Source organism: Phaenicophaeus curvirostris, chromosome 24, assembly GCF_032191515.1.
Source record: "Phaenicophaeus curvirostris isolate KB17595 chromosome 24, BPBGC_Pcur_1.0, whole genome shotgun sequence".
NCBI lineage: Eukaryota > Metazoa > Chordata > Aves > Cuculiformes > Cuculidae > Phaenicophaeus > Phaenicophaeus curvirostris.
Genome location: NC_091415.1, coordinates 4,708,541 through 4,721,600, shown reverse-complemented (window position 1 = coordinate 4,721,600; position 13,060 = coordinate 4,708,541). Strand labels below are relative to the sequence as shown.

The 13,060-nt window shown below is 58.3% G+C and overlaps 1 protein-coding gene across 6 annotated transcripts; it reads right to left on the bottom strand.

The window, feature by feature from the left end:
* Positions 1 to 764: 764 nt before the first annotated feature.
* Positions 765 to 11,105, bottom strand: LOC138730469 (inositol 1,4,5-triphosphate receptor associated 2-like). Of its 6 annotated transcripts, none has more exons than XM_069875671.1 (15): positions 11,067 to 11,105; positions 7,579 to 7,855; positions 6,693 to 6,739; positions 6,244 to 6,320; positions 6,026 to 6,089; positions 5,659 to 5,734; positions 5,379 to 5,406; positions 4,668 to 4,808; positions 4,417 to 4,548; positions 3,770 to 3,917; positions 3,239 to 3,291; positions 2,542 to 2,592; positions 2,359 to 2,441; positions 2,156 to 2,269; positions 765 to 1,014 (listed from the first exon to the last, which is right to left on the bottom strand). In XM_069875671.1, the coding sequence occupies exons 2-15, from the start codon at positions 7,698 to 7,700 to the stop codon at positions 855 to 857; spliced, it is 1,296 nt and encodes a 431-aa protein (XP_069731772.1). In that variant the 5' UTR covers positions 7,701 to 7,855; positions 11,067 to 11,105; the 3' UTR covers positions 765 to 854. The 6 variants fall into 6 exon arrangements, 5 of the variants coding, with proteins under 5 accessions (XP_069731772.1, XP_069731770.1, XP_069731771.1 ...); XM_069875669.1 differs by lacking the exon at positions 11,067 to 11,105 and adding an exon at positions 8,813 to 8,973; XR_011339031.1 differs by lacking the exon at positions 11,067 to 11,105 and adding an exon at positions 8,813 to 8,973 and having other exon boundaries at positions 895 to 1,014; positions 2,359 to 2,437.
* Between the last annotated feature and the right edge of the window lie 1,955 nt (positions 11,106 to 13,060).

Sequence of the window (13,060 nt, the reverse complement as noted above, 5' to 3'; positions counted from 1 at the left end):
CTCCATCCTTCCTTCCCACGGGGGTCCCAGCCCCGAATCCCCCCCCCAGAGCCCTCCCCACAGCTCCTATGGGGTGTTTGAAGCCCCCCAACCTCCTGCAGAGCTGCTGGGTGGGGGTGCAGCGCAGCCCAGCCACGTTTCGGGGCTGCGAGAGGCCAGGGCGGACACGGAAACGGGGCGTTTGCGTCAAACCAAGAGATTTTTTCCCAGTCACTGGAGCCGTCGGAAAGAGCTCCCTCTGTTTGCGAGTTCTTTGTGGTGCCGGAAAAGTCTGAAACGCTGCGCTGCTTCTTCCAGCCCCAACTTTGCCCCCGTGGGCAGCAGAAAACGAGTGTTGGATCTTAATTAGTGCTCGCCTGGAGCACAGAGCGAGGTTGTGCCGTGGCGGAGGGTGCCCAGCCAGCACCGTGGGGCTCAGCTCAGACCCCTACAGCCCTCGTGGAACCTCGTGGGATGATGTTTCCACCTGGATCCTCTAAGTGGGAATGAGCCCAGTGGGGTGGAGGTACCTTGGGGCAGAGGATGGAGCTGCTGGGGTGGAGCCGCTCAGCAAACCCACCAGCAGCCCCAGCTCTGTCCCCAGCAATCCCCACAGCTCTCCTTGTGCCAAGAGAACAAGCCAACTCATGTCATCGATGAGAGGGGCTGCAGCTCCCTGAGCCCTTCATGCCCGTAAGCTGGTTCCAGCCAAACCTCTGATCCTAGCACAGCATCCCGCCCCAGCACTCGCAGCATCCCACTCCAGCACTACATTTCCCTGTTTTTCCTCTGATTTTATTATTCTAGGGGTACAGGGAAGGAGCAGCAATGGAGAGCGGGTGCCCCTCCCAGCTGCCTCCCCCTCCCCGCTCCGGCTAAGCCTTGGGTGATGCCGCAGGCTGCAGCCGCTGCAGCTCCAGGACGCGGATGAGGAGGAGGAAGGCGACGCTGAGGAGAAGGAGCCAGAAGAGAACCCAGTAGTGCTGCGGGAGGAAGAGCCACGGCCGCCACAGCTCCACCGAGGACTCCTTGGACCTGGGGAGAAGGCAACACGGGATCATCCAGGAGGGGAGAGCAAATCCCACCTCTGCCCCAGCTGGGGACAAGGAGGGTGTTTAGAATCATAGACTCATAGAACAACAAAGGCAACAAGCCCAGGGAGGACATGGGTGACCCCAAGGCATTGTGGATCTGCTGGAGGGCCGGGAGGCTCCAAAGGGATCTGAACAGGCTGGATCCATGGGCTGAGACCAACGGGATGAGGTTTAACAAGGCCAAATGCCGGGTCCTGCACTTGGGGCACAACAACCCTGGGCAGCTCCAGACTAGGAGAAGTCTGGCTGGAAACTGCCTGGAGGAGAAGGACCTGGGGGTGTTGGTTGACAGCGACTGACCATGAGCCAGCAGGGGCCCAGGTGGCCAAGAAGGCCAATGGCATCTTGGCTTGGATCAGACACGGCGTGGCCAGCAGGGCCAGGGAGGTTCTTCTCCCTCTGGACTCGGCACTGGGGAGACCAAACCTCGAATCCTGTGTTCAGTTCTGGGCCCCTCCCCACAAGAAGGATGTTGAGGCTCTGGAGCGAGTCCAGAGAAGAGCAACAAAGCTGGTGAGGGGGCTGGAGAACAGGCCTTATGAGGAACGGCTGAGAGAGCTGGGGGTGTTTAGCCTGGAGAAGAGGAGGCTGAGGGGAGACCTCATTGCTCTCTCCAACTCCCTGAGAGGAGGTTGTGGAGAGGAGGGAGCTGGGCTCTTCTCCCAAGTGACAGGGGACAGGACGAGAGGGAATGGCCTCAAGCTCCACCAGGGGAGGTGGTGGAGCTGGACATTAGGAAAAAATATTTCATGGAAAGGGTCATTGGTCCCTGGCAGAGGCTGCCCAGGGAGGGGGTTGAGTCCCCTTCCCTGGAGGGGTTTAAGGGACGGGTGGATGAGGTGCTGAGGGACATGGTTTAGTGTTTGATGGGAATGGTTGGACTCGATGACGTGGTGGGTCTTTTCCAACCTGGTGATTCTATGATTCTGTGAAGCCGAGCCAGAGCAGGGTTGAGCTGGGGCATCCAAACACCATCCCACCCTTCCATCATCAAATGCCCCAGCCCATTTTCTGTGTGCTGGCCACCACGGGAGCCCGGTGACCGTGGCGGGGAGGCTGGGCACACAGAGGGTGCTGCTCACGTCAGCCTGAGCTGCTCCTGTTCCTCATCCCCTGCACTCGAGCCCCTGCTGTCCGCCTCGGCCCCCAGCTCCCCCGGCACGGCACGGCTCTGGCTTAGCAGCTCCAGCTCGTTCCTGGGGAGGGAGAAGAGAGGATGCTGTGCCGTCCCCGGTGGGCCAGCAGCAGCCGCTGCCGTGGCCCTGCAGCCGCTTAGCGTGGTTACCTCTGGGTGCTGGGTCGGTGCTGGGCTCCCTCCCTCTCCGGCTCAGCGGTTGGGGCTGTTCTGCTGTCCAGGCTGCCTCCTGGCTGGGCACCAAAGGTGGGATTATCAGCTGGGACCCTACCTCCCGGTAGCATCGAGCCTATATGACAGCGGATAGTCTGTCCCCGCGGGGTCTGTCCTTACCAAGAGCTGCTTGGGGATGACGGCGATGCTGACTCTGCGGCGCGCAGCCCCCTGCAAGGGAGAGGCTGGGGGTGAGCAGCACGCTGCCTGCCTCCCTGTGCTCTCCATCCCCTGCCCTCCCCAGCACCTCCCCGAGAAGGGGCCTGGAGGAGGAGAAGGGATGCTGCCAGCCTCCCACCAGCCCTAATGCTGCACGAAGAGCTGGGGAGATGAGGGAAGGTCAAAGCCAAGAGGTTCGCGCCTGTCCTTACTGCTTCAAGCCGTGCTGGAGGGGCTGCCTAACCCCCTCCCCGAGCGCTCCCCTACCTCTTGAGCTGTAGGGGGATCAGTGCCGAATTCGAGCTGGTGCTAGAGAACAGCCAAGCCTGCGGCTCTCGTGCTATGACCCTGCAACGCAGAGGGAGCTGCCTGAGATCTCCTGGACAAGGACCCCCAAACCCCGGGCACCCTGGCTCCCCAAACCCCAGGGACCCTGGCTCCCCAAACCCCAGGGACCCTGGCTCTCCGCAGCTCTCCAAGGACACCTCTACATTTTGCCTCATCCCCAGTGTTTCCAGCAGCCCCTGCCCGCAGCAAGCAGCTGGCAGGAGTGGCATCGCCCAGGGACTAGCGGGTGCACGAAGACCAACCAGGCAAGGGAGAGCGGCAGGGCACGGGGAGGAGGTGGCTCTGGGGCCGCTGAACTGGGACCAGTTACCTGCTGGAAAGTTCTCATCAAGGGGTGAGGTCTCAGCCGTGGCTCCACGTCATCTGAGAGCAAAAAGAAGCAGCTTTACATCACTGCTTTGGAAACTTAAGATGTGGTAGATGCACAGACAGTTGCAAAGCTCCCTCCCATCAAAAGCTGCCCTGGCTGGGTGCTCTGTGCTTGGCACAAAACCCAGGGGCGCCTCAGCAAGAGGATCTTTCTTGCATGGTGTGCGTGGGGTTTGGCGCTCGGGGACAGAGCGTCCTTTGTGTGGCCCCCTGCCCCACATTCCCAGCTGGACCGTGGGCTGACAGCTCTCCGGGCACCAGCACCTGCTCCCACGCCGCATCTGCTGCCCCAGCAGCCCCTCGCATCAGTCACCGGGTCCCAGCTGCCACCCGCCCCCAATCCCCAGCTCATACAGAGCACCAGCCCTGTGCCACGGGGTCACACTGACCTCCCAGAGGGGTTTGAGACCAAATCCCAGAGGGTTATCCCGCACAAACCCCGCACGGGTCCCAGCGGCAGAGCCCACCTCACCCTGGGTCTCCGCCAGCTGCCGGTTGCGGGAGTTTTGCTGGATCAGGCGCTTCATCTCCTCCAGCTCCGCGTGCTCCCGCATGTGGTGCCGCTTTAGGTTCTCCACATGCTGGACCATCACCTCGGCCGCTCGGCTCATCCGCGCCTCCTGCAGCCGGGTGGGATGGGGGATCAGGTCCCTAAGGACCCAAGAAATCCGTGCATCCCACTTGTGCCTCCACCCAGGGGCTCCAAACGCATCCCCCTCCTGCTCCCCAGGGTGGGCAGGTAGGTGCAAACGTGAGGTCAACGCCAGCACCACGACGAGGAGGGACAAACCCCAGCAAGGCTCCGAGACCTTCTAGTGACTTTCCAGTACCTCAAGGGGCTACAAGAAAGCTGGGGAGGGGCTGTTCACAAAGGCTTGGAATGATGGGATGAGGGGCAATGGGGATAAACTGGAGAGGGGCAGATTTAGACTGGATATACGGAGGAATTTCATCACGATGAGAGTGGGGAGGCCCTGGAACAGGCTGCCCAGGGAAGTTGTGGCTGCCCCATCCCTGGAGGGGTTCAAGGCCAGGTTGGATGGGGCTTGGAGCCCCTGATCCGGTGGGAGGTGTCCCTGAAGATGACCTTCCAAAGATTCTAAGGCCAGGGATGGGTACCTGATGTACAGCCCCCAGCTTCTCTGCAGCGCCGGTTGCTCGCTCGACAGCAGCCGCCAGCACAACCAGGCTTTGCTGCAGCTGCTCCAGCACCTCCCTGCAGCCCGCGTCGCTGCAGGATGAGCCCAGCCTCTGTGGAGGGACACGAGAAGGATGGAGCCGCTGCAGCCTGGACTTCGAGTTGTCTCCAAACCCTTCTGGGGCTGGAAGATCCCGACAGATGCCAGCCCGCTGCCCTGGTGCCCACCTACCTCCAGGGCAGCCCGGCACTGCCCCAGCTCTTCCTGGATGTTTTCCTCTGCTGCCTCCCGTGCTCGTTTCTCCACCAGCACCCGTTGCTGCAGCGTGAATACATCGCAGCGAAAAGCCAAGGCGAGGTGGGCGAAGGCTGCCTGCAGGGTGGAAAGGTGAGAGGTGGGACATGGGGCCAAGGGGAGGCCACCAGGGCCAGGCACGGCTGTCCCCAAGGCTCAGAAAGACCAGGGCAGCGCTCGGGCTGCTGCACGCTGGGGACGAACCCTGCGAGATGCCAGCCTGACCGAGAAATGTCCCCCAGGCAGCTGATAATGCATGGAAATCCCAAGCCCTCCTGGCAAGAGCACGCGCCGGGCAGACGCCAGCCCTTGCTGCGTGTCCCAGCTGACAGAGGGACCTGACTCAGCCCTGGCACTCGCAGGAAAATTATTTTTATTAGCACAGCTTCTGCCGCCTCCCCGGTTAAGGGCGCTCTCGCTGAGCTGCAGAGCACTCTGTGGGATGGCTGGGTGCACAGAGGACAGGCTCATCTTGCTGTGGAAATGCAGCTGCTTCTCAATGCCAAAAACATCACCGGGAAAAGGATTTGTAAGGCGGCTGCCAGGGGACTGCGGTGGCTGGAGAACAGCCAGGAGCACGAAACAGCCCCAGGGCTGTGAGCTAGCGAGGTGTCCGTCCCTCTGTCCCCCTTCCCCAGCAGCGCTCACCTCCACGTCCTGCTCCGTCAAAGCCACCCTGCAAAAAGAGAATTGCTGTCAGAGGTGGAGGCATCACGAGGACTGCACGCTGAAAATGCCCTTGGGCTGCGTGCCCGTGGGTGCCAGGAGTGCCAGCCACCACCAGCAGTGGGGACACTAGTGCCCCTCACCCCGAGAGCGATTCTTGCGCCGTGGAAAAGGAGGCAAGTCCGACCCCTGGACCATGTGGTGCCCTGGGACCTCCTTGTCCTGCAGCCCTCAGAGGGACGCAGGTGCCCACTGGTCTTACCTGTGCAAGCCCAATCTCTCCAGCACTGAGAGCTCGCTGGGGAAACTCAGCAGCGGCTCCTCTGGGGTTTCTGCATCTGCGTGGAGGCCGTAAAACCACAGGAGAGACCACAGGTGACGATTTTGCTTTTCCTTTTCCCCTCCCTCTGCCCTCCAGTCCCAGCAGGGAGCAGGTACCCGTGGTGTGGGACCACCCCAATCCTTCTCCCAGCATCAACAGGGCTTTGGGTCCCCCCTGGCCAGTCCCCTCTTCCCCACGGCCCCACTAAGGGAGACAAACCCCATCAGGCCACCCATGCTTATGCCCAGCTACTTCAAGCCTTCCCCTAAAGGGTCTCAGCTGGGATGTCGGGTGGGGACTCACCCACCTTCCTCGGTGCCATCGCTGTCCCTGCTGGGCACAGCCAACTCCTGCCTGTCCGTGCCTGGCACCTGGGGGGCACAAGGATGCTGTGGGAGCAAACCCCTCCCTGGCACTGGATGCATCCCAAGAAGGGTAGGATCGAGCGGCTGGGAGGTCCGACTGAGCCCAAGGGGTTGGAAACAGTAAGGGATCCCCAACCTGTCACCCTCCCTTCCCTCTCACCTCACCGACGCGCTCCACGCTCTGCTTGCTCCCAGCCAAAACCCCATCTGGGAGCCCCTGGGGATTGTTCATCCTCCCTGAGGATAGAAAAGGTGGTGGGAGCCGGGCAGCAGCAGCAAACCCTTCCCAGGCTGACACCACTTCAAGGGAGACCCCCAAAAAAACACAGCCAGGGGGCTGGAGGCTGGCAGCTGCCCCCCAAATGCCACTGTGGGAAAAGGGAGCTGCAGCCAGGCTGGAGCAGGGCAGGGGGAGGAGGGCAAGGGGTCTGGTGCAGCGGGTTCGAGGCAGATCCAGGGGATACGATTGGAGTCCCTGGGCTGGAAGGAGCGTGGGGTTGCAGGCAGGTGCTGCCAGGCCAGGGGATGCACTCCTGTTGCGCCTGTGCAATGCTAACCAGGGAAGGAGGGTGCAGAAGCCACCCCTTTCCCCCCACCTCCATCCCTTACCTTCATCCGGAGACACGGGGAGCCCGGCCAGCTCTGCTTGCTGCTCCCTGCGGAGACAACCCTGCGTAAACCCCAAAGAAACTCCAGCAGCAGAGGCAGCATCCCACCCCCTCTGCCTTCCCGTAGCCACCACAGCACCCCAAGATGGGATGCTGCTCTGGACCTGGGTCCTTCCCGAGCATCCTCTGCAGCCTGCTCCGTCCCTGTCCCCGTTCCCTGCTCTCCTGGCACGGGTTCAGCAGCCCCCGCTGCAGAGCCGCCACCGAGGAGCCCGCTGAAGCCGTTTCCAGCCAGCAATGAGTCACCGGCCCAAGGCCCTGCTTCTCAGCACATTAGATTGCTTTTTTTTTCCTCTCTTTTTTGGCCCTGGCTGCCAAGCGGACCTCGCTGCAAGCTGGCCTCTTTGCAAGGCACCACAACAAACCCAGGAGCCACCTCACATCCCTGCCAAGGGGACGGCGGGCCTCGGTACGTGGTCTTGTGCCCTAAAACTGCACCAGGGTGGCCTCAGCGCCCTAAAATCCTTTCCAGGTAGCTCTGTAGCATCCCTGCTCGCTGGGTCCGGGGATGCTGGAGCACCAGGTCACCTGCAGCACACAAAGACCCAGGGGCTGCTGTGCAAACAGCCCTCGGTGTGGGCGTGCTGGAGCTCAGCACACAGCTGGGAAAGGGCTCAAACCCTCCAACTTTGCACTGGAAAAGGCTGCAAAGGGTTGGTTTTTTTTTTTAATTTCTTCCTGCAACAGCCACAGGAGACGTGGCCGCTGCGCCGAGAGGATGCTCGGCACCTGCAAGCAGCACGATGCTCCAGCCAGCATCCCCCCTTCGCCTGGCATCGCCATCCCCATCCCGGAGAGCCACAGGGGCGAGGGTTTTGTGCACGTACCTGCGAGGCAAGGGGCTGGGTCGGCAGCTCGCCTTCCTCCGCTGCCGCCGCCGGCACCCCTGGGCGAGCCCCTGCGCCTCCTCTTCCCCCTCTGCCAGCGAGGTCCCTGCGAGCGGCTTCATTTTTTAAGCCCGGAGGCTCCGGGACCAGCACACCTAGCATGAGAGATGCATATTAGCTGCGCACAGATGGGCGAACGCCTCTGAATGTCACATTTTTAAAGCGTTTTTTCTCACCCAGCAGGAGCTCCGAGCTCCTCTGCTTAGCGTGGAGGCATCTGTGGGAAAAGAGGTGGGGAGGCCCGCTGAGATGCAGGAGGATGCTGCTGGGATTCAGGCTGGCACGGAGTGAGGCGAACGAGGAATTTATTACAAGCCCCATTCCTGCACAGCGCCGAGGGAGGATTTTCCTGCTCGCCGCCCCCATCTCCCTCCCACGCCACGATCCTCACTTGGGGCTCACGATGTGGGTTGTCTCCATGGGGGAGACAAGATAAGTTTGCACCCACAGTCTGATCCCCAAGCATCCCCCTACCAGTCCAGGTCCCAGATGGATAAACACAAGAGATACCCGAGTCCAGGAGAGCTTGGACGTCTCACTTAAGCCGTTTTGCACCGTTTAAAAATCAGAGAAAGCTGGCACTCTCCTGCAGGATGCGTCTCCTCGGGAGCTGTGCCCATGGATGTGCAGATATGGGGTGGAAGGTGGTATATTTTTAGCCAGGACAGGAATTGCAGCAGAGATTTAAGAGAACAAAGAGCAGGGACTGCTTGAAGCCCTGTGTTCCTTGGTCAAACTCAGCCTGAGTCATCTCAGCACCGAGCGGTGCCATCACCCACCTCACCCCACGTCGAGTGGGGCCGTCACTGCCCTCCCTGAGCCTTCTCAGCCCTGATGGGGGGTATAAAAGCAAAGCAGCCCTTGGCATCTGTTAAAATAAGCCCATTTCATGCCTGTACACTGGAAACTGCCTCCAGCATCACTACCCGGGGGGCTCAGGAGCTCCGACGGTCACCAGGCAAACTCAAAGTGAGCATCAGAGCTTTCCCAAAGGCTGGTCCCTGCTGCAAACAGCCCCAGCAGCCCCTGCAGCCTCGCAGTCCCTCCTCTGGGATGGAAAGAGGGAGGCACACAGCTCGTTTGCCCAGCGTGGCACAAATAACCCCCTGGGAAGCCCAACCGAGCGGTTTCCCTGGGCTCGGCGACTTCTCCGAGCGCTCCCTTCCATCGTTACCTGCCTCAACTCGTCTCAAGCAGCCGAAGGCAGGTGCCAGTGCCACCCAGCTCAGAGCTGGCGCTCGGTGCCGTCAGGTCCCCAGCAGAGCCCGGGGACGCGGTGCAGACGGATGCTCGAGGGGTGCCAGGGCCCCACGCAGCGCGAGCTGCTGGCAGCAGAGTTTCTGCAGCAGAAGGAGCTGCCAGGGAAGAGCTGGATGGGAGAAGGCCTTTAAAGGACATGCACGAGAGCGGCTGGGAGCTCCCTGCGCCGGGCTGGGGAGGGCTGAGCGGTTTGCAGGTGGCCAGACAACTTTGGCTTCGGGTGCAGAGCCAGATCCTGCACTCACTCTTTGGAGGCGCAGAGCTCCCCGCATGCTCAGTGTCTGCAGAGCGGAGCAGAGCTGAGCCTCAGCATCTCCCTGGCAGGGGGATGGCACTCAGGATCCCCTCATCAGGGATCCCCTCGTGCCTTCATGGGGTCACAGCTCTCGCCTAAAGCGAGAAGAGCCTGTAGCATCATATCTGAAGCTACTCTGCCCAGGACCCCCCTCTCACAGCCCCACTCCCCCCCCCCGCAGCCATCACCCCTGCTGCCCCTTCCTCTGCTTGACCCCTTTGCTCAAATCCTCACATCTCCTAAAGCCGCTTGCTTCCCCCTAATGAGCTTACACGGAGTCAGACTCGATGCTCAGCGCTATAGGTGACCAGGCTGGAGGTTGGCAGCTGCTGTTGCCCCCCCCGCCTTCCAACTACACCTTGGGAGAGACTGTTAGAAAAGAGACAGGTCCTTGGGGTCTGCAAATCTCATAAGCCTTCAGAGGTCAGCCAGCAAATGTCATCTCCCAGTGCTGGGACAGGGCTGTCCCAGCCTCATATCCATCTGCTGAGAGCGCAGGATGCGGCCCCAGGGCCAGGGAGCAGCCAGGGAGGGCTGAGAGATCCCATTTGCAGCTTTGAAACAGAAAACATGCTCTGCTACCCCGAGACGAAGCTTTTGAAATGGCCATCAACAACGGTCCCTGCCAGGTGAGGATTTCAAGCATCCTTGAAGCTTCAGGGATGGGTTTTTCCCCTCTTGGGCAAACACCTCCTGCTCGGACCTGACCCAAAAGCAGAGCTGCTGAGAAACTGAGTCACCTTAGGGGAAGGATAGCCCCAAATTCCTATGCATCTTCCCTGTACCATTCATACCTGGTAAGCACGATTTAGCACCAATTAATGACAATTAGCGCATCCTAAATTCCCACCACCAGCTCTGGGAACCTGCTGAAAGGCACATTAGCACTGTCACCTTCTCCTTTGTGTTTTCAAATATCCTCTGCCTTGGCTTAAGCTATCTCCACCAAGATTTCCTCTCCCTCCAAGCCTCCAGGTTTGCTGGCCACCTCCAAGAGTTTCCAGGTGCAAGGGGTGACCTCTTGGGGCTTCTTTTCAGAGAAGGATTTGCCAAGACATTCTTCCTGAGCCATGCTTTGGTTCAGAAAGGGGAGACCCAAGCAGAGGGGAGGACTTTTCCTTTGGGCTGAGATGCAACAGATGGAGCCTGGCATCCCACCCATTCCCCTCCTTGAGGACCTCCCCTGATTGCATTCCATGAGGGTTTGCTTAGGCGCATGGATCTAAACTGGATATTTTATTGCTGAGTGGTTTTTCATAGAATCACCAGGTTGGAAAAGACCCACTGGGTCATCGAGTCCAACCATCCTATCAACCACTAAAATTTTCTAGCCGAGCACAAGGTCTCTCCTCGACAGAGCCTGCAGCCAAGGCTCCCGTAGCAGCTCATGGAAGTAAAACCACACTCACAGCTAGAAAGTTGAGCTGATACACAGGTGCAGCAGCAGGGGCTGCTGAGCTTGGGGGATGGAGCGTGGACTCCCTTGCACGCACACCACATCATCAACACAGCCTGGTCCTGCTGGCCCTGTCCCCAAAGAGACCTTGTCTCCTCCCCAGGAGCAGCAACCTGGTATGGGGAAGGCAGCAGATCGGGCTCCATAGCCTCTGCCCCATGTCCTTGTTGGTCCCCCACTCCAGAACAGAGCTTTTCTGCTCAAAAAATCCTCTATTTCCTCCCCGGTACTCATGCTGAGGGGGTCGATAAGAAGCAATCCCCCTCTTTGCAAACCATCCCATTCCAAGAACCTCCAAAAGCACGTAACTAAAAGCACCCAGGGATTTTTATGCGTTCTTATATTAACCCAGGAGCACCACAATTACAATTTAACACCTCAAACAAGCCAAAGCAGCCCAGCTCCCCACGCACAGACCTGTTCAGCGGAGATGAACAAGACCCTGCTAGGAGATCTCCAGCCTGGAGAGGCGAGAGGCAGGAAGGAGCTGCAGGCTCTGGCTTTGTCCCTCCTGCCTCTTTCCAGCAAGGTCCCACCAGCCGCCTTACAGCATCTTCCAGGGCTCCTCCTAAAGCTGAGCTGAACTTGCTGCTCAGATGGCAGGGACCGCGGTCAGCTGGATTATCCACGTCTCAAAGGAAAGCTGCTCAGCCCCACACCGGCTGCTCCTGCTGAGGCGGCAGATGCGATTTATTAGCTGCGTGCAGGGGGTCCAACCATAAACCAACAGCCCAGCCCTCCAGCAAATTCATCTTTGGCCCTGGGTGGACGTCCTGGATGGTCCAGGTCTCCCCAGCTGACAGGGACCTGGCAGCCAGCAGCCTAACCCAAGCGAGAACACGATTCCCTTATTAAAATTAAAAGGTTGTTGGCAGAAAAACAAATGAGAAAGGGTTGTGTATTTTTTTTTTTCCTTTCTTCTTTTGGTTCAATTTTAAATTCCAGCTGGAAAAACAAACCCCAAAGACTGCTGAGCCTTCCCTGCAGCAGTTGAGCCTCACATCTGGGTGTCGGAGCCACCAGATTTCAGTGCAAAACCTGCATGAGCACATTGGGGATTGAGTGCATGTGATAGGAAATAGGTGATAGGACAAGAGGGAATGGCCTCAAGCTGCATCAGGGGAAGTTTAGATTGGACAATAGGAAAAATCCCTTCACAGAAAGAGTTCTCAAGCACTGAGGTGGCTGGAGTCCCCATCCCTGGAGAGGTTTAAAAGGTGGGCAGATGAAGTGCTTAGAGATATGATTTAGGAGTGGACAAGGATGGTGGGAATTGATCTCAAAGGTCTTTTCCAACCGAACAATTCTATTATTAACAGGTTGTCACTGAAATGTGGTTACCTCCAGTAACCCTCCAGTGGGGTGACTTTATCAGCTCCCAGCGCTGCTGCACACAGGGACACAGCGACTACCTGGACATGCCTGCAGCTCCTCAGGGGATGGATATGAACTGTTTTCAGGCAAGTGGCTCAGTTTCAGTGCTTTCCAACAAGGTGTTGAATGGGGCGAAGTGGCCCTACTCCAATGCAGCACCAATATCTAGTGTTTAACATCCATAAATATCATAAAACTGGTCCAAAAAAACCACTGTTGGAGAACAGGGAAGCAGCAGAGAGGACAGATAACTCATGTAATTGCATAAAATAAATTTCCTTAAAAGAAATTATAAGGATAAAAAGGGAATTCCCCTTCTCTAGCATGAAGAAAGTAAAGCTCTAAAACAGAAGAGGAAAAAATAAGAAGATGCTGTCAAACACCCCAGCTATATCAGCTGAAAATTATACCCTGTCTTCTACATGCAGCCTAGAAAACCTCAAAGCCAAAGCTTCAGTCCTTTCACTGCTAATAAATCAGGACAAGGACAAACCCAGCCCTGGCTCTCCCTCTTCTTCTGGATAAGGTTCTGCAGAACTATAAAACCTGACTGATGTTTTATGCCACATCCACCTCTTTGCACTGTTCAGGCTGGATTTTAAAGTTCTTGAGAGGGTCAAGCGAAGTCAAAAGTAAAGTTTTCCATGCAGGTGCTACCAACCACCACACAAACAAGCCGCCTTCCTCCAGTGTGGCTGGTGTCTCCAGGATTTGTTTCCAATTCTCCTAATGAGACTGTTATCTTGCGCAGACACCCCAGAGGAATCCATGGTACCTGATAAGCTGCAGACAAGAGCTAGAACAGGGCTAAAAAGTCTTTTTCCACAAGCCAGCATAATGCTTCCAGCCGAACAGGATCCCCTCCTGCTTTGAAGTTTGTGAAGCTGATCCCTGCTTGACTGTTTCTTGCAAGAAATATGTAGGTTAGCCCAAAACTTCTATCTCCAGAAGAGTTGGAAGTGCAAGCCACGTAGGGCACGTAGCAGCCAAGAACAACCCATAAAAACGAGACCGTTGCCTAAAGAAACCAGTGAGCA